The sequence below is a fragment of the Camelina sativa genome, chromosome 11, assembly GCF_000633955.1.
Source record: "Camelina sativa cultivar DH55 chromosome 11, Cs, whole genome shotgun sequence".
Lineage (NCBI taxonomy): Eukaryota > Viridiplantae > Streptophyta > Magnoliopsida > Brassicales > Brassicaceae > Camelina > Camelina sativa.
The window spans coordinates 26,065,221-26,086,470 of NC_025695.1; the positions used below are offsets into that span (position 1 = coordinate 26,065,221).

The 21,250-nt window shown below is 34.0% G+C and overlaps 2 protein-coding genes, 1 long non-coding RNA gene and 1 pseudogene across 3 annotated transcripts; 2 read left to right on the plus strand and 2 right to left on the minus strand.

Moving 5' to 3' along the window:
* On the plus strand, positions 1,025–2,165 carry LOC104724272. Its single transcript, XR_757606.2, has 2 exons — positions 1,025–1,435; positions 1,696–2,165. It is a non-coding gene; the product is annotated as an uncharacterized LOC104724272 (long non-coding RNA).
* On the plus strand, positions 2,586–3,438 carry LOC104728349 (phenolic glucoside malonyltransferase 1-like). The gene is made up of 2 exons (XM_010447340.1): positions 2,586–2,616; positions 2,942–3,438. Exons 1-2 carry the CDS (start codon positions 2,586–2,588, stop codon positions 3,436–3,438), a joined length of 528 nt encoding a protein of 175 aa, XP_010445642.1.
* LOC104724273 lies at positions 5,259–5,877 on the minus strand (annotated as a pseudogene).
* LOC104724274 (germin-like protein subfamily 1 member 13) lies at positions 19,577–20,530 on the minus strand. The gene is made up of 2 exons (XM_010442734.2): positions 20,327–20,530; positions 19,577–20,224 (listed from the first exon to the last, which is right to left on the minus strand). The coding sequence occupies exons 1-2, from the start codon at positions 20,448–20,450 to the stop codon at positions 19,680–19,682; spliced, it is 669 nt and encodes a 222-aa protein (XP_010441036.1). The 5' UTR covers positions 20,451–20,530; the 3' UTR covers positions 19,577–19,679.

A 21,250-nucleotide genomic window follows, 5' to 3' on the forward strand; every position in this document is an offset into this window, starting at 1 on the left:
GCTTCATAAGAGCTCGAGGTGGAGAACCGAATAGAACGATTGGATATGGTTTCTCGGTAGATTTGGAGTATATATATGAATTCTATTTCGGATGGGGTAGACCTGATAAAGTGATGATTGTATCTAGTGGTGAAGAAAATGTGATTTCTTTGGCGGAGAGTAGAGATGGTAACTGGTAAGGGTAATGTGGAGATTGCCTTCTCACGCAAGAAACAAGAAATGGACGGACTAATTGATTTGCTCCATCATGGACACCTTTCCTTTACATGAATAAAACTGATCTTCTTTATGTTGATGGATGTATTGTAGCTTTTATTTGAGGTATGGTAGGTTGGTATTGAAATTTTTGTTCCGATATCAGTCCAACAAAAAAATTTGAGGTCTCGACTTTTTGTGTGTGATCCATGATGAAATAGAATGATACGTAAAATAAGGTGATACAATATGTAATGTTTCATTTTGTGTTATATTTACTGGCCAACAATAGAATTGTTTAGAAGCTAAAAATGCAAGAGAATGGTAGAGATAATTGAAATAATTTTGAACAAAGTAAGCCGAACACACCCGAGCAGTTAATCAAGTGGATTGATTGCCAACTTCGAGATCAGATTCTGGCTATTTAACGATAAGGGGACCAGTGTTTTGGCAACGATCTCCAAATTTGGTTTCAAACTCAAATATGAACTTCGCTTTTTTTTAAATGTAGTTTAAACTATCTAACTTTTTTTAAATACCCATTGCAGTAGTTATACAAACACTATTTTTTCTTTAAATATAATCTAACATTAAATAAAAAAACAAAGTAAGCGGGAACGAAGAAATGTGCCGACATAAAAAAACAAATTGTGCCGACATAGAAAAAAAAACAACACAATTGAAACAATCAAATGAAGTGTATCAAACAAAGAAGACTACTTTTATTAGAATATAATCAATATATCAAATGAGTTTTTTATGGTATGTGTGAGGTTACTTTTATTAGAATATAATCAATATATCAAATGAGTTTTCTATAATAATTTTCAAATATATATTTAATAACCAATCAATAATTGATATGATGAAATGAAAATTTTTGCGGTTTCTCTCTCTTCTCTCGTATATTTTAAAAGGGAGAAACCCTTTTGCTTCGCCGTCTGGTAGGAATACGGTTTAGGTCTAGCATCATCTAGTCTGTTGCGGTGATGGCTAGCTTTCTTCCGGCATAGGTGGCTCTGTTTAGCGCCTTGGGTCGGCTCTGTTTCCGGCATAGGTGGCTTTGATTAGCACTTGTGGTCGGCTCTGTTTCCGGCATAGGTGGCTTTGATTAGCACTTGTGGTCGGCTCTGTTTCCGGCATAGGTGGCTTCGATTTGCACCTATGGTCGGCTCTGTTTTTGGTACCGTTCAGCTTCTTCAGTGACGATAGCCAGCTTTTTCTCCAGAAGTTTTTTCAGGTTTTCTTTTGTTCTCTTTCGATTCACTTTGATCCGGGTTCAAAAATTATGTTGCTTATTCTCTTTCCTTAGATCTGGTTGTGTAATTCCCTGAGCCTCCTTTTTTAAGGGGAATAATTCGAGCTTTATGCTTACCAAGATTCTAATTTTAAAGTTTGGATTTTGTTGTGAATGGGAGTTTCTTTTCGAACATTTGGTTTGAGTTCTTAGCAAGTGAAGTTCCCAGGTTGATTGGGTTGATAGAGCTTTCGTTATTTCAGCAGGCCTACGTTTGGTGAGCAAAATTTTTTGAAGATTCAAAAGTTGTTGTTTGAAGACAAAGATGAAAAAGATTTGCTTTAAGTTGAGTCATACTCTCATCAATGCTTAAATTGAAATTTCGCTTTATTCTCTGGGCGAAGATTGAGATCTTTTCGTAAATTTTCCGGTGATCTCGGCCGGAATTGAAGTTTGTCGGCGTCAGAACTCTCTGCCAAGACTCCAACCTCTTCATCTTCTCATGTGTTATCCAACCTGTTTCTCTATTGCCACGTCTTTTATGTGCTGTTATACAACGCTTTCTCTTCAGTGAAGGTTTCCTTAATTGGGTTTTTTTTTTTTTTTTGTTTATCTAGATTTGTTTACTTAGTCTTTTTACTTTGTTTGTTTGTAATATCGGCCTGTCACATTTGGCTTCTATCATCAATAAAACTAGGTCTCGGCATTTGGGTGTTCGGATCGGGTTCAGGTTCAGGTAATTCGGGTTTGGGTTTTTTAGGTTTACTATTATAGGATCCTAACAGGTGTTCATATAATTTCGGGTCGGGTTCAGGTTCGGTTCTTATCGGGTTCGGATTATTTGGGTATTGACTTTCAAAAATCTGTAATGTATTTAAAATATATTCGGTTATGGATAGTATATACTCGAACATATCCAAAGTACCCACAAAAACCTGACATGTACCCACAAAACCCAAAAAACCTGAAATATAACCTTACAAACAGTTATATAATCTAACAAATTCAACAAAAAACAGTGAACTAAATCTTAAACAAATGAAACTAAGCATATCATGGAATCTTAAACAAATGAAACTGAGCATACCATGTCTCGCAAAACAATTCATATGTGATAGTGTGATATCGTGTATAATTGTTCTCGGATATAAACATGTATCTTCGGTTCCTCGGGTTCGGTTCGGGTAATATCCGATACTTGTGGTTATTTGAAAACGAAAATCTATTGGTTATTTAGACAGAATTGGTTCGGGTCGGATTCGGGTATTTTCGGGTCGGGTTCGGTTCGGGTCGGTTCCTCGATTTCTGTTTATTTGTCCAGGCCTAAATAAAACACACTAGTGACAAAAAAAAAAAAAAATTCATCATCAAAATTTGAACTCACTCCCGTAGATATCCAAACGCTTCGGGAGAGGCTCAAGAGAGAGTCATCATCCTCGTCTTCCTCGTCAAAGCAGCTTCGTTTGTCGACGTTTGTGATAATATATTCATATGCGTTAACTTGCGTAGTTAGAGCTCGAGGTGGAGATCCCAATAGACCTGTCGGGTGTGTGTTTGCTGCGGATTGTCGAAATATAGTCACTCCACCGATCCCATCAAGTTATTTTGGTAATTGCGCCATTGGTACTGGTAGAATGTCATTAACTGCAGATACGTTTATGGGTGAAGAAGGGTTTTTGGCTTCTACAAGGTTGGTGAGCGAATTGGTTGAGGGACTGGACGAGGGTGTGGTGTGGAAGATCCCAGATTTTGTTGAGTTATCTAGAAGTCTTCCAAAAGGAGCACAGTTTCTATCTGTTTCGGGTTCGACCCGGTTTGGAGTATACGGGTTGGATTTCGGATGGGGCAGACTGGAGAAAGTGGTAGTTGTGTCCATTGATCAAGGCGAAGCGATTTCCTTGGCGGAGAGTAGAGATGGAAATGGCGGTGTGGAGGTTGGCTTCTCTCTCAAGAAACATGAAATGGATGCTCTCATTGATTTGCTCCATAACGGACTAAAAGTTTGACAACTCTTTTCCTCAAAATAAAATTGTAAGAGCATCTCCAGTAGTATAATTTTATTATAAATTTCACATTATTTAAACTTAAGAACTTCATTAAGAGATTTTTCAATGACTTCTCCAATGGTAAAACCTTATTAGGGCATCATCATTAACCAGCCGTCCAGCCCTTAATGGGTCTCTTAACTTTAAATTAACATTAAATTTAATATTAGTTTAATTTAAACCTCACTAACTATATATATTATATATTCTTTTTGTCAACAGTTTTAATAGATTAGCTCAAAGGAAGTCAACTCCAAGAAAAATTGTTTACAAAGCTAATAGCGCGGTTCGGTACAAATTTTTTGTGCCAAGAAATTTGCTTTAGCATTTGCACTATAAAAAATAAGAGAAAAAGAAAAAGTAGAGAACTTTCTTTGTCACACTTGATCTCGTCCAAATAAATTGAAAAGATCGGCCATTCGGAAGGAGAAAACACGAATCTAAGTAGTCGGTGAATAAAACTATGTCGCTATTACCCACACTAATCATACACTTCATCGCCCAAACTAAAAGCTTCAACCTCTCCATATAACATAGATAAATTACGTCCTAAGGTTCGCTGCTCCATAGTAGGTCGGCCACTAACTATGTATATTAGTTTTTCTCTTTCTGTTGTGGTGAACCTTAAATATGAGTGTCTTAAGAATTAAAAGTTAACTAGGAGATATCCCGTGCTTAAAGCATGAGTCAATATTTTTAAAAAAAATTATAATATAATAATAAAAGTTATTGTTATATTTAAAAAAAAAATTATTTTGTTTGGGATACTAATTATTTTAGAATATTATAGTATTTTATTTTTGACATATTATTACAGTTTTATATTGTTTGTTTGTTGTATTTGCATCATTATTTTGTGAAATATAAAATAGTAATTTTAATATTATAATTATGAACAAATAAAAATTATTAATTTATCATCTATTTAAATTTAGTTTTACCAACCGGTCAATGTGGAAATTAAAACACACATTTTTCATAGATTGAGTAATATATCTTCATTTTTAAATATTTCAAATCACAACATATGCAGGAAAAACTTCTGCATTTTATTAATCATAAGTATTATATGAAAATTCCAAACAATTTGTAAATAAAATAAAATAAAGATGATAGGAGAATCATAATTTGAAATCTTAACAAAATTTTCGAATTTAGTTATTAAAACTAATTATATTGTATACTTGGATATAAAATCTTAGTTTTTAAAATTCTAATTGGTTTTTATTTTATTTTTAAAAATATTTACTAATTTCGTCCATAATTTATTAGAGAAAGAAAATATTTTTATTTTTATTTTTTTAGATTTTTTAATATTTGATCTGTGAGTGTTTTTATTTTTTAATTAATTATATTTATTTAAATTAATAAATTAAGCTTAACTAAAATTTTCTATTGGCAATTGAATGTAATTTATTACCCATTTGAAGGTTAGTTTCATATTTGTACTTCTCAATTAATATAATAGGATTATTTATAGAAAATGTGTTTTTTTTTTAATATAATTTATAATGTAACAAATGTTGGTTAGTATTTATACAAAATAAGAATAGTAAAACTATAAATTATAATTATAATACATCTTAGAAAAACATAAATATATTACATTATACATACTTTTAAACATATGTTACAATACATAGAAAAACAAATTAGTCTATTTTTATTCTTTTTTTTACTGCAAACTCCTGTTATATATCATCTTAGTCGAAAACAAAGTTTCAAGTCACTACAAAACATATGAAGACAGAGCTTCCAAAACATAAGAAAGCAGAGAACTATTAGCCTCCCTTGAGATCGTTTACAACATCGTAAAGGACTGGTGTCACAGTCTCCAAGGTCATTTCTTCGACCATGACTCCTGGTTTGGGTCCTTTAGGTTGTCTCTTGGTGCTTATTGTCTCACCATTGGCTATGGCTGCAGCTTTGAGCTCATCATTCTTCTTCTTCCTCAGCTTGAACTCCTCAACATACCTTGATTGCTACACATGCTCCACACGCACATGAATCCTCTTCCTTATGATTCTGTTGTCAATCTATTTGTTGACTTCAACCAGACGGTGCGTTTGGTGACGTTCCAGATGATAGATAAGGGAATATACAATATTCTCTTACCATCTATGTATAGACAATACTTGGAGAACACTCTCCTATAGTTGTATATATATCGTATCTCCAATGAATAGAAAGGCAACTCACTGATTACTCAGTAACACCAGATGCGACCAGTACGACCATGATAGAACTTGTGAGGCATACGCTTATCGATCGCACCATTCACCTTAACATCGACGACCTTGAAGGTCCTTAGGTAGTCGAGAGTGGAATGTAACCCTTATTTCTGAACGGCCTCGCGAACAGATCCCTCGTTCTGGCACGAACTCCATGACCTGCCGGCATTTTTCCGTCTCTTTAGTCTTCTTTCAATCGGACAATTTTTTTGATCAGCACCAACATTATATATCACATTCACGGGTTGAAACCTGCAAAGAAGACAAAGCAAAGTGAATCACCTGTTCGAATAACTTTTCTTCTTTTCAATGCTTCAGCAATTAGTCACAACAACACCATTTTTCTTTACTCAAGTCCAAACTAATAAGTTAAGTCCAACACCATTTTTCAACAAAATTATTCCCATTCAGTTCTAACATAACTAAGAGATCTTAGGTAAAATTCGATTTTACCTTATGTGGTTGGAGTGGAAGCAGAGGTGGCAGAAGACACATCATTTGTGTTTAAAGCAAGACAAAATAACAACACCAACGAAGGAGGGAATAAAAGCACTCTCTAGTGGGCCTTGGGCAAAACGCTCAATGGGGAGAGAACATAGTCACCGTGTGAAAGATGGTGGTGGAGAATGGTCTGTAAGGCCAATTGGAGAACTTCCAGAAGAAGAACGACCAACTTACATGACGGGTGAAGACTTTAAGATGCATAAGGGAACTACTTGGAAAAGTGGAGCTGAAGGAAGAGAGAGTGGAGGAAGGCTGAGAGAATCGCTCCACCATCTAAGATGGAATTTCTAGTATATGATGAGTCAACGAATGTCGTTGAGTTGCTGCAAAAGTCTGAAGATTACTTTGAGGATCAAGAAATCTACAATGATGATGCAAAAGTGCGTCAAGAAACTTTTGTGTTGACTGATAAAGCACATCATTAGTATACCAATTTACGAAGGTTAATTACGCATCGACTTGGTTGGGGAGAGTTTAAGAAAATTTGCAAAAGTAGGTTTGGAAAAGCAGATGCAGTCAACCCTATTGGTGAGCTAAGTAACCTACGTCACACCAGAACAGTGGACGAATACTGTGAGCAGTTTGAGGAATGTTTGGAAAGACAAACGAGGCTAACTGGGGATCAACAGCTATGGCAGTTCTGTGTGGGTTTAACTGATTCTTTGAGAAAAGAAGTTGAGTAATTGAGGCCTGAGACGATATTTGAAGCTATGGAGTATGCAAGGGATAATGAATACAAGATTGAAGGCGATAAACGTACTCGGACATTTAGAGGTCACTCTGTTAACTAGGTCAGCATTGACAGGAAATGGTGGGAACCAAAGCGGAATAGACAAGGAAGCTCAGTTGCCCCAACAAACAGAAGAGAAACAAGCTCTAACTATTAACCTAATTCTCAAAGAGAGAGTTGGGTAAAAGGAAGCTTTTGCTTAAATCATTCTTGTCTTTTATGTATAAACAAAGGCTACGATATGAGTTCGAAGGCTAAAGTTTTGGCTCATATCAACTTGGAATCAGAGCTGTTTTTGGAGAAATTGACCACCGCAGAAATGGCGGAGCGACGAACAAAAGGTTTCTGCTTTAACTGAGATAAAATCTTCACAAGAGGGCATCTTTGCAACCCAGTCCTTTTTTAATTCATGATAGTCAATGATGGGGTTAATCAGGATGTAAAAGATGTAAAATCTTTAGCTCCCTCTTGCTTGATAACTTTTGTTTGATAATTTATCAAGCTAATCAGTCATCTAGCAAGAACTTACATGCATATTCCTCAATCATCTGATTCACATATGCAGAACATGAGCGTCTTCAAATATTTTATCTGCAAACGCATCATAGAGTCCTAGATTCCATGATAAGAAACAAAACCACCAGTATTAAACAAAGATACAGTTTAAAAGAAGGGTTAAAATTCCAAAAACCATTAGTACTAGAAAACCTTTCTCCATGACAAAACATACCAAGTCTTAGGGGTTCTTATTAAAAATAAATATACATGACAAAACATACCAAGTTTTCTTCTTCTTGTCATCTACTTGTGATTTACTTACCAAGTCTTGTACTTGTCTTCTCCCATTTACTCACCTCCTGAAAATTCAATAGAAGTGAATACAAGTAAATACATTTATGATAAAAAGAGACTATCACAAACAGGTGACCAATAAAACTCTGTAGCATTTATCATAAACAACAAGAGACTATCACAAACGCATTAACGGATATACAAGATGAACCAAGCTTTCTTAAGACAAAGTAAAATGTGTGATGATGAACCTGGTTTGACAAAGTCTGATAAGCCAAAGTATTTGGCTTTAAGCTGAGAATTCTCATTCTTGGGAGTGTACTAGAAGTTCTGATGATAAAGCAGTAATCAACAAAACATTCTCACACGTAAAGTAGGAGATAATCATATAAAGCCAAAAAAAATGTTAATTTCCTTAAAATGAATCTAAGCTGATATATAGCCATCGACATTCGGGTATCCGATCGGGTTTGGGTTCAGATTTTTGGATGTTTGGATGTACACATATAAAACCTGATCAGTTATTTTATGTAATCGGGTTGGATGCTTTCGAATTCGGGTACTTTCGCGTGTAACCGAAATCCGAACTTGGCATCGGATATCCGATGAATTTCGGGTATTTTTCTTTGAAATTGATAAAAATAGCCAAAATTCACTAAAAATAACCAAAATTAAGAAAATACCCAAAACCAAAAACTCTATCTAAATTGAAATACTGAATGTTGAAGTTTTAAAGAGATGGAAAAGTAAAACCGAATTTAAGTTTAAAGCCTTAAAGAGATAAGCAAGTAGAGAACAATCATAATATCTTCCAAAACAAAACACATTTTCCTCTAAGTCATCTTCATCTTCCAAAACACTTAGGGATCATTTGTTGGAGTTCAAAACTCCAAAAAAGAAAATGACAAACAAAAAAAGCTTAGAAACTGTACTTTATAAGTAATTAACATCAAACAGATAGATTAAAAACAGTACTCCCTCCGTTCCTTATTAATCCCATGTTTAGAAAAAAGTTTGGTTTCAAAAAGATGTTATTTTTAAGTTAGCAATGCACTTTTTAATAGTTATTGCTGATGGATTGTAAATTTTAAGAAAAATAACTAAATACTATTGGTTTAGAGTTATAGAAAATTGAAAATTACAAAAACTAGATATTTATAATCAAGTTTTAATATGTGTGACAAAACTAAAAATAGGATCATTTAGGAACAGAGTACCTCTTTCAAGCTCATCTTCAAACTCAACTTCTGCAAGAATCTGTGCATTTGTAAGCACATTTTCTTCAAATTGAATATTTTGTTTTAACCCCTGTCCAGTACACATCAAAACCTACACCATGTAGTGTGTAAGGCAACACCTATATGGTTCTATTATCTTTCCACTAGTGCTAAAAGCACTTTCATAAGCAACAGAAGAAACCTGCATAACAAATAAATCTCTAGCCATCTTAGATAAAATGGGATACCTGACACTATTGACACTGCAGAAAAGTATTGGCGATTGTCTTACCTTTGTGATATGTCACACACTTGAATCCATTGATTAACTTCTTCAATCGCCAATATTTATCAATGTAATGTGCTATTCACTTGAAACTGTGAATAGAAAATATAGTGAGTATACAGTTAGTAGAAAGATATGAACCTGATCTAGAATAAGAAGCTAATGATCAGAATATGGTGACAAAAAACAGTACATGTTACCGAAGAAACCAAAATATCAGTTGTGAGTGATACTCTTTATTTATTAGTTAGAAACCATTGTCTAAGTGTGGCCTTCCTCTCAACATACATTTTTACTATGTGTCTTGTTGTTGTCCTTCTTGAGTGAGGCTTATACAAGTTAACCTAAACAGCTTACACAAGAGAAAAATATTTGATTAGTAGGGATTGAAATCTAATTAAAAATAAATCCTTATCTGAAATCATATAAAGAGAAGACTAACCTTGTTGCAAAAGTAACTTAATGATATTCCTTCTACAAACGACAATGGTAGCTCTTCTATAACCAACATTTCATTAAATGTTTTTCTAAAAACATACTCATGCACTGTTGCACTATGTAGATGTCCTCCTTGATTAATAACATGTTGTCCTTGTGTAGTATCTTGACCTTCTTGCCATGCCTTGAATGCCTTACATATATCTTTATGATTCCACAAGTTTTTTGTCCCTGATTTGTTTGCACATCCTAACCCATTTCCACAGTAGTTGCAGGTACATCTGTCACGGCTGTTAGGTACTCTTGTGACATGGGACCATACATCGGATCTTGTGGGGAGTATCCTTGGGCTCTTATTTAGCTCAAAAGCAGTTCCACCAACAGATTCACTTCCATGAGTTTGTTTTTCTTTGCCCATTATATTAGACTTCGATGTCAAATATTCTTCTTCTTCGTGTTCATATCTCTCTCTGTTATCATGATTTGGAGATCATAAATCCATCTGTTAATCATAAAAATGCACATAAGTTTACATCTTAACAAACTTCTCAAGTTTAGACTAAGACTTTAAAGTTATCATGATCATGTAGAAACATACAAACAATATTAATCCCGGTTCAAATTGATACAATTTCAGCTCAGGAGTCTTATATCTATCTCTATATTTATCCGTCTAAGTTTCAATCCCTAATCCTGAAGTTTCAAGAGGACGAAGAGTAAAAAGATGAAGAAAAAGTACTTGTGATCGCCTCCGTGAAGTCTCAGACGGAGGAGATGACGCTATATCACGAGTATGAGTTTCCAGCTTGAACAATTGGGGATGTTTTTGGATTTTATGCCTTTTAGAAAAAGTAGTCTCCATATTGAAGTTGGGAAACTGAACAGCTAATTGCAGGTTTGTATCTACAATCGACGAAGGATAAAAGTATTAGGGATTTCATAATACATGTATACATGTGATTATATGTTCGGATTAGTTCTGGTGTCTTTCGGATATCAGGCAATACCCGAACCCGATCGGATACTCGATCATCCAGAAGAGTAACCCGTTCGGGTATTATATACCACCTACATCCGAGCCGAACTGCCTATTTTGGATCAGGTTTGGGATCGGCTAATATGCTTAAGTCTACTTATTTATAAGATTTTTTAGCAGATTTAGACTAATCAACCACACATACGTAGACCATTGAAGTGTGTCATGACGAAAGCAGATTTATATCTTCTATGATAGACTTACAACATACCTTGCCAACGTTCAGGCCCGTCTTAGGCTATAGGCAACACATGCATTTGCCATGGGTAGCCCTGGGCATTCGGGTGACCCGATCGGGTTCGGGTCGGGTATTTCGGATTTTCGGGTATTTCAGATTAAGGGGTCCTAGAACCATTCGGGTATTTCTAATATTCGTGTCGGATTTCGGATAAACACCCATTGGGTTCAGTTCGGATCGGGTATCCGATCTCAATCCGAAATTAAGTAAACAAAACTCAATTTCATTCAATAAACCGATCAATAACCATAAGCAGAAAGAGACCAATGTTCAAAATTCAAACAATAATCTCGTTCAAACAACCACATAACAAGATTGTTAAACAAACAAATCCAAGTACTAAACGAGAGAGACAACAAAGTAAACCAAAATTAAAAAACCAAGTACTAGCCGATAGGCGATAGTTCTTGTAAAACTATCACCGATTGTAACACCAAAACAACAAAACACCTTGTAGCTTCAAGTAGTGGAGACCTTAATCTTCAATGCAGAACTCTAAAAAAAAAAGAATTGGATGAGCTAACATAAACTATAAGAGAGGCAAAAACAAAAAAATAACAAGATCTAGTGATATACAAACCTTTTTCAAGTCGATCTTCATATTCTACTTCTGCCAGAATTTGAGCATTGGTAAGAACTCTTGATTCAATTGCAATGTCTTGTTTCATCCACTGCGCAGTACACATCAAAACCTCAACCATATAGGGAGTTAGGCAACTTCTACATGGTTCTATTATCCTACCACTTGTGCTAAAAGCACTTTTAGATGATACAGATGACACTTGCATAACAAAGACATCACGAGCCATTTTTGATAGAATAGGGTACTTACCACAATTGAATTTCCACCAAGATAGAACATCATACTCAGTCCCCATCATCACATCTGGATTCTCAACAGCCTCTTTCAGGTATGTAGTCAACTCATCTTTTGTTACTTGAACTCCAATATCATTTAACGCTGCTTTGTACCTTTTATCAATTGTGAAAAGACGAGGAACACTATCTGCTTCACTCACATCTGGCTGAGATGACTAAAAAGGCTGAGACTGAGATGACTGAGAAGGCTGAGAAGGCTGAGATTTAGCATACCGGTCACTATACTCCTTGAACATATCAACCAGAAGATTGTAAACCTTGTCATACATCTCTTTATATGTTGGAGTCTCTTCACCATACAACTCGGCAAAACAAATCTTAGCAAAATGCAGCTTCTTACTAGGATCAAATATTGTCGCTATTATCAACATCAGATTGATATTACTAAGCCCATCCCAGTACTTATCAAACTTCTTATACATTTCCTCAGCCTTTATCTTCAACTCAGAATCATAACTAGAACACAGCAGGTCAAGATTGGTTGATATGTTGACAATCTCTCCATAACACTTATGAGAATTCAGTCTAGTATAAGCCGGGGTAATCAATGTTGAGTTGTAAAATATCTCTAAAAACCTGTCTAACCTTTCAACCGCACGCCAATCATTGAAGGTAGGAGGTCCAATNCAACTTCTACATGGTTCTATTATCCTACCACTTGTGCTAAAAGCACTTTTAGATGATACAGATGACACTTGCATAACAAAGACATCACGAGCCATTTTTGATAGAATAGGGTACTTACCACAATTGAATTTCCACCAAGATAGAACATCATACTCAGTCCCCATCATCACATCTGGATTCTCAACAGCCTCTTTCAGGTATGTAGTCAACTCATCTTTTGTTACTTGAACTCCAATATCATTTAACGCTGCTTTGTACCTTTTATCAATTGTGAAAAGACGAGGAACACTATCTGCTTCACTCACATCTGGCTGAGATGACTAAAAAGGCTGAGACTGAGATGACTGAGAAGGCTGAGAAGGCTGAGATTTAGCATACCGGTCACTATACTCCTTGAACATATCAACCAGAAGATTGTAAACCTTGTCATACATCTCTTTATATGTTGGAGTCTCTTCACCATACAACTCGGCAAAACAAATCTTAGCAAAATGCAGCTTCTTACTAGGATCAAATATTGTCGCTATTATCAACATCAGATTGATATTACTAAGCCCATCCCAGTACTTATCAAACTTCTTATACATTTCCTCAGCCTTTATCTTCAACTCAGAATCATAACTAGAACACAGCAGGTCAAGATTGGTTGATATGTTGACAATCTCTCCATAACACTTATGAGAATTCAGTCTAGTATAAGCCGGGGTAATCAATGTTGAGTTGTAAAATATCTCTAAAAACCTGTCTAACCTTTCAACCGCACGCCAATCATTGAAGGTAGGAGGTCCAATTCTCTTTTTTCCATTATCAATCTCCAAGAAATGATCATTGTATAGCTTGTCTTCTGTCTCCATCTTATCAAATGCTACCTTGTACTTAATTGCCCTCTGCAACATCAAATAAGTCGAATTCCACCTAGTCTTAACAACCAAAGGCAAACTACCCCTTGTCATCCTAATAGAATCTATCTTCTGGTCAAATGCGCTTTGCCTATTTGCGTGGGATCTAAAATAAGAGATAGCATTCCTGATTGCAAGTACATTCTCAGAAACTTCAGTCAACCCGTCTCTCACTATCAAATTAATGATATGACCAGCACATCTCACATGCATAAACTCTCCTTTCATAACTAAAGACTCATCAGAAACGAAAGAGAAAGCAGTCTCAAACTTACTCAAAGAATTTGTATTTTCTGTTGCATTGTCCACTGTAATAGAGAAGACCTTCTCTATACCCCAATCAGCTAAACAATCAAGAAGAGTAGCTGCAATTGTCTTCCCTTTGTGGTATGTCACATACTTGAATCTTATTATAAGCTTCTTTAGTCGCCAATACTGATCAATGTAATGTGCTGTTATGACCATATAACTTGCACCTGTGAGTAGCAATCGATTTTAAGATAAGATTAGAATAGATAAGTGAACTCAAAAACGAGCCATTTGTGAGTAAAAAGAAGGATAAATGACATTACCTGTGACATCACTAACCCATATATCTGTTGTGAGTGAGACTCTTTGTTTGTTAGCAATGAACCACTTTCTCATTGTCGATTTTCTCTGAATAAACATCTCAACAATGTCCCTTGTGGCAGTCCTTCTGGAGTGTGGTTTATATAGATTCATCTGCATCCATGAACATATAGAAACATATTAGTATCATTACAATAAAATCCAGAAGAAAAAAAAGGAAAAAAAAAGAAGAACATTATACCTTGCTACAGAAGTGTCTCCAAGCCATACTTTCAATGAAAGATAATGGCAACTCCCCTATCACAAGCATCTCATTGGATGCTTATCTGAAAACACTCTCTGAAACTTTAGCATTTTGCAGATTTCCATCCTTATTAATGACCTGTTGACTCAACTTTGGATCTTTTCCTTCTAGCCACACCTTGTGCTCCTTACAGACTTCAAGATGATTCCACAAATTTTTAATCCCTGACTTTGATGGACACTTGTATTCTCTCTTGCAATAGTGGCAGGTACATATATTGCGGTTATTTGGTAGCCTTGTGAATTGAACTCATACACCTGACCTTGGAGTGATTTGCCTCAGAGTTTTTGGTTGTTCATCTCCATCTTTATGATTCTGTTTTTTTTCCCCATTGATTTGCTTCTGGAGTCTGAAACCCTTCTCCTTTGCCATCAAACTCAAATCCATCTGCATCATTATCTCGATCATGTTGATGTGAAGATGATGAATCCATCTGCTAATTGTAAAAAAATTTTAGTGAAAGAAAACACCATGTCACCATCGATCATTGATCACACAAAACAAATGCTCACACAAAAAAGACCACTAATCAAAGACCACCATCGATCACACAAACAAGACCACCATTGATCACACAAACAAAACCCATCGATCAAAAAAACAAAACCCATCGATCACACATGAAACATGAAGCTAAACTAAAACAGAACCCAATCAAATGATCAAACTAAAACAATACAAGACATGAAGCTAAACTAAAACAGACCCAATCATGCTTTACTCAACAATACAAGACAAAAACACATAGAATTTCAAATAAATCATGAAGCTAAAACCAATTCTGGGTGCAGAACACAGTTCAGATTCAAATGGGAAGAATGAACAACATTGAGCAAACAAGTGAAGAACATGTGATTAGAACAGAAATGGGAAGAACTCATATCTATTTTTAGTTAGATAAAGAAACCAGATCAGATATCACTAGATCATTACATAACGTAAAGAAAACCTAATATCAAGTCTCACTTCTTCCGAAGAAGTCAAAACAAACGATGAATAACGTCAAAACAAATTCTGGGTGCAGAACACATATCTCCGTTTTTAATAATTGATACAAGATGATTTGCAGAACACATGATTGATAATAGTGATAGAACACATGATTTGCAGTACACATGATTTGCAAATCGATCAACCGAACAAACAAATCCAAAAACCCACATAAATTGATACAAAATACAATCGAAAATGAAACAGAGTAGAACTCAATAGACAAAACTTGATACAAGATACAATAAAAATAATCACCTGTGAATGTCTATGTGAAGTCTCAGACGGAGAAGATGAGTAGCAGTTTAGGTTTTCCAGCTTGAAGAATGAGGATTAAATCCTGATAAATAGTGTTTATAGACCTTGTAACTGGAAAACGAACCGGTGGTGAGAGGTAAAAGCAAAAAAGCCAAACAAATTTATTCGTTATACTGAGAGATCGTAGGGATAGGGGTTATGCAAAACAACTCAACACTCATCGGGTTTTGATCGGATTTTGGGTAAAACCCGATCGGGTTCGGGGTATCCGAATTTCAGAAATCCTAAATCTATTCGAGTTTTTTCTTCTTTTGGATACGGGTTTGGTTCGGGTTTTTCGGATCGGGTTCGAGGTTTGGGTTTCGGGTCCGGGTATTTTGCCCAGGACTAGCCATGAGTCCAAATCAATTTTAAAAATTTTTGTCAAGAGAAAAGAGTCATTTTTACAAATATAAAAAATTTTAGTAAGAAGCTTTGAATTTTTTTTGGTTTTCCAAGGGCCCTCAGATCTGCTATGACTTAGATAAGAATAGAGCATACTTTTTATAAGTTATCTGTAACTACGTCTTACTGGAAGTCTTTCGTTAATCTGCCTTGATAAGCATGTTACCAGAAAAACACGAACAAGTCTTCTTGTAAACTAGTTTGTTTGAAAAAAGGGAAAAAAACAAAGTCTTTTTTTTTTTTAGATAGGGGTGGGCATTTAAACCGAACCGAACCAAACCAAACCGAACAACCAAACTCAAACCGACCCAAATCAAACCCAATCCTACACTCCAACCATTCGGTTATGTTTCTTCTCAACCCAAATGGTTCGGTTCTTTTTGGTTTAAAACCGAACCAAACTAATAACCAATGTGTTTCTTAAATTATTTAATAATATTATTGAAATTATAAATATGTTATATTATTTACAACCACTTGCATTTGGTTTTAATTTTACTTTATTTTAACTTTTCTAATAAAATTAACTAAATATGAATATAGATTTAATTATATATAATATTAGGTATTAGTTTTAATTTTTTATTTTTTCTAATATATTTGATTAATTAACTATTATAAAACCATAATCAATAAAATTTTGTTACATTAATTAATTTTTAAACCGAATTAAAACCGAACAAAACGAAAACCAAACCAAACCGAACAAAACCAAACATAAACCGATCAGAACACAAACCAAACCAAACTAACTTTGGTTGAGTTTGGTTAGAGTTTTACCAAAACCGAATAAACCGAACCAAACCGAACCCAAACCGAACTCAAACTTAAACCGAAATGCCCACCCCTAATTTTAGATCGATTTTGAAATTGTTTACGTGCACTGTGTTGGTTATTTTCAAAACTCATTGTTATTTAAGAACAATTTTCTCTCATAATATGCAATTAAAAATAGGAAAGGTAATGTATGTATTAAAATATCAAATTAAGTGAATTTAATTGGTAAAAAATATCACAGCCTTGAATAGGGATGTTAAAATAGGTAAACCCACCCCATTTAAACTCATGCCATTTAAACCCACCTCATTTAAGTATAAACCCATTTGAACTCATATATATTTGAAACTCATTTAACCATATCCATTTAAACATATATTGCCCCATTTAAACCCATTTAAGTATATAATTTTGGTGATAATATGAAATTTTCTGGTTTTGTAATTTTGGCGAGAAAACGTGTATTTGTGACAGTTTTTTTTAATGATGGAAAAACTTGGATTTTTCTATTTTGGCGGGAAAACACTGTTTGAGAAAAAACATTTTGATAAATAAAGACAATTTTGCGGTTTGGCAACAAAACTCGTGTTTACGGTTTTGGCAGAAAAAACACAGTCTAGAAAGAAAAAAAATTTAGGTAATAAAAAAGAAATTTTGCGTTTTTTGGCGAAAACACGTTTTTTGCGGTTTTGACGGTAATACTCATTTTTACTGTTTTGGTGGCAAAACATGGTTTTAATACTCTCTCTGTTTCATAAAGAGTGTCATTTTGACATATTTGACACTAATGAAAAAAACATTAAAATATACAAATATATATCTTTATTTAATAAGTGTTTAATTGGTTAATTTAGTCATATATTAAGGGTAAACTAGGAAATCTAATGTAAAAGATGCACTGAAAATATAAAATACTGCATTGAAATGAAAAATAACACTTTTTATGAAACAAAAATAAAACTCTAAAATTACACTTTTTGTGAAACAGAGGGAGTAAAAACAAATTTTATGTTTTTGGCGGAAAATATGTTTTTGTGGTTTTGGCGGGAAAACTCGTGTTTACAGTTTTGGCGGAAAACACGGTTTTGAAAGAAAAACGGTTTTAATAAAGAAAATTTTGCGTTTTTGGCAAAAAAAAAAAGTGATTTTAAGTGGCAGAACAAATATAGGTTTATATGATAAATATTTAATAAGAATATCAAAATAAATATGTCTAGATAGATACCCATTTATTTATGATAAAACTCATATAATTAATGGCACTAAATGGAAAAACCATTTAGTCCCATTTAAGTTTTTCCCATAAATTTGTTTGAATAGTCTCATTTTAATCCAATATACCCATTCAATAAATTGGTGTTGCATACGCATATTAACATCCCTAGCCTTGAACCACTGCAATAAGGGAAAAAAAAAAGCAAATACCAAATTTCCTACATGTATGTGAAAATGTCAATGTCTATAACAATCAACCCATTACAATGTGTGTATCTTTTATCAACAAGACACTCTTTTTAAACAGATAGTTTGATTATATACATCTATTTCGTATCAATTGCATGACTTACATGGTTTTTGGCTTCGGTTTAAGAGATTAAAGTTTGTTTGTTTTACCTAGATTAGATTAAAGTTATGAAGGTATTTTTCACATTAAGTTTATCTTACAGTTTTCCTTTCATATACTTACAGTTTATGATTTTAGATGTATAAACGTAGAAGCAAATTGATGCATGTTTATCGTTACATTTGCTAACATTATTTTATTGTTTTCTTTTGATTAGATATTAAATTTATTGATCCAAAATATTATTATTTTTATCTATAAATCAAAGAGGACATGTCTATTTGAGTAGTTTTATCCTTTGTAACAACCTTTACGACCTGATTAGTATCCATGAAAAATGATGATATACGACCTGATTAGTATCCATGAAAAACGACATCATCAAGATCCGACTAATTTCATTTTGTTCTTTCTGATCTTAATCATTTTGTACCTAATATTTATTTTAGACAACATATGACACATCAACAACACTAGCACAAGCCACTATAAAGTTTTTTTTTTTTGTATTTGCCCTTGTGATCGATTTAAGTAATGCATGTAAGCAGACTTAATTTTAAGTCTAGCTTGACTTGATGTCTAAAAATTGATAGTGAATGAAAGTTAATGTTTTAAATGTCCTACAACAAAGTCTATGGTTTAAATGACCTAGATTTAAAATTTCATAGTAAATGGTGTATATTTGAAGTTTATGGTTTGACATTTGTTCAAATTTAAACTTTCTTTAAAACAACGTCGTTTTGTCACTAACAGTGAGATTAACGGTATAGTAAAATCTGTTAGTTGTTTAGTTACCAATTTAATGTTATGTATTTTTTTGCTTGGTCAACAAAATTTTATGTTTTAAAGAGTTAGTCAACGAAAATTGATGTTTTAAATGGTGTAGAAAAGTTTATGATTTAAATGGCCAAAATTTGAAAGTTTATGGTTTAAATAACATTTTGTCAATAATTATTTATTCGGTTTATTTATATAATATTTGTAGTTAAATATTTATAATTTTCCTAGACAATGAGTCATCCAATAATCTACTTTACTTGACTAGAGAAGAACGAAAAAAATAAAAATCGTCAATGCTTTTATGGGTATTTAATTTTTTAGGTTATATCTGTTTTTTTTGAAAAAATCCTTTATTGCTTTAAAAATGTTGTATAGTNTTTTTTTTTTTTTTTTTTGGTCTTTCATCAAGTTTCTATTGATTGATTTAACATCATGCATAGATAATTTAGTTCCCCGATATTTTTTTTTGGTCAACATTTAAACAAATGTAATACTGAATCCTATAATAGAAAGGTAAACTTAACATCCAATTAGCTAGGTGAATAATAATACCTTTTTATTTTATCAAGCATAAACTTTTAAGTCGTATAACATCATTACATAATTGTTATGAAGATAAACACTCGTAATGACATGATTTAGTTTTTGAACTTGGCCTCAAGGTCCTTGACAACATTGACATCTAACTTAAACGCCTGAGCTAAAATCTCTGGATTAATCGGGGGCGTTGACCCAAACACAGTATCTGCGATCGTGATAACACCAGCGTTCTGACTACTCAGTCCAGCAAAGGCTACCGCAGGGGTCTTACCGATATTCACTTGAAAATGGATCATTCCTATGGGGAACACGAACACGTCGCCGGGGTGCAGCATTTTGGCAAATAGACGGTTATTGTCTTGATTGGAAGAGACAAACCCGACATACAATGTTCCCTCGAGAAGAACAAGGATCTCAGTGGCACGAGGGTGTGTGTGAGGCGGGTTTTGGCCATATGGTGCATAGTCGATGCGGACCAAGGATATTCCCATAGTGTTTAGCCCTGGAATCTGATCGACATTGACCGTTGTCACGTTTGATTTGACATCATTATCAGTATTACCTGCCTCGTTGAGCCCCGAGAAGAAGAAATCTTCTGGCTTCGCTTGCTTGGGATCCTTACAGAACTTGCCATTCACAAAAACTGAAAGTAGAAATATTGAGTTGGAAAGCAGATATTACAAATGGAATTTAATCATAATAAAGGAGAACGGTAAAAATATGATCAGCGTAATTTTTTACGCACCACCATTTTTGGGATCATCAATGGCTACACAGAAGTCTTGGAGTGGACTTGGATCGTAAGCTTTGACAAAGGAAATTACCAAAGCAGATAAGGTAATCAGGATGAGACACTTGGAAACCTTCATGTTTTAAACAACGAGTTCTGTTAATGGTTTCTATAGATCTTTTATATGTGTGTGTGTGTTGTTTGTGAATTGGGAAGCATTTGAGCTCTGTATTTATAAGGCAAAAGCGCATGTCATATTTGACGTAGTCCGTAGTAATTCTATAGATTTGTAAGTCGCATGTTTCAATGTGGCAGTTCAAAAAACGTTTAACAAGTCTATCTATAACTTAATCTATTTTTTTTTTGGTTGAATTTGGATTTGCATGCACTACTATTTATTGATTTGCAATGTTGTTTTCCTTGTACATGACCTTCTAGATTCAAGTCCGATAGAATATGTGTACCTGTATGAATGATTGGCCAAACATTTAGGAATATTAGAGAAAGCTTTAACAATTTTTTTTTCTGGAGTAGTAGCAGTTTAATGGCAAATGCCACCATAAGTTGGTAAATGCACCTCACCATTCAGAACATTTGCGAAGAGTTATGTATGACTAAATCAATCACAAATTTTTCATTTCTTTTCTAAATCCAACATATTACAAATTTTGTTTATATATATATTACAGATTTATTACATGGTTTCTAGCTATATCTTAGATAGAGTTCAACTTATTTTGCAAATCTGCTATGACTTACGTAAAATTAGAGCGTATTTTATGTACGGTATTTATGATGACTCCGTCAAATTTTACCAAAGACTTTGCTTAATCTGCCTATAAGCATATTTACAGCAAACGCGAACAAGTCTTTTATGTAAATAAGTCTGCTTTTGGTTTGGACTGAATGCTATATGTAGTTAAAATAATTTTAAAATAT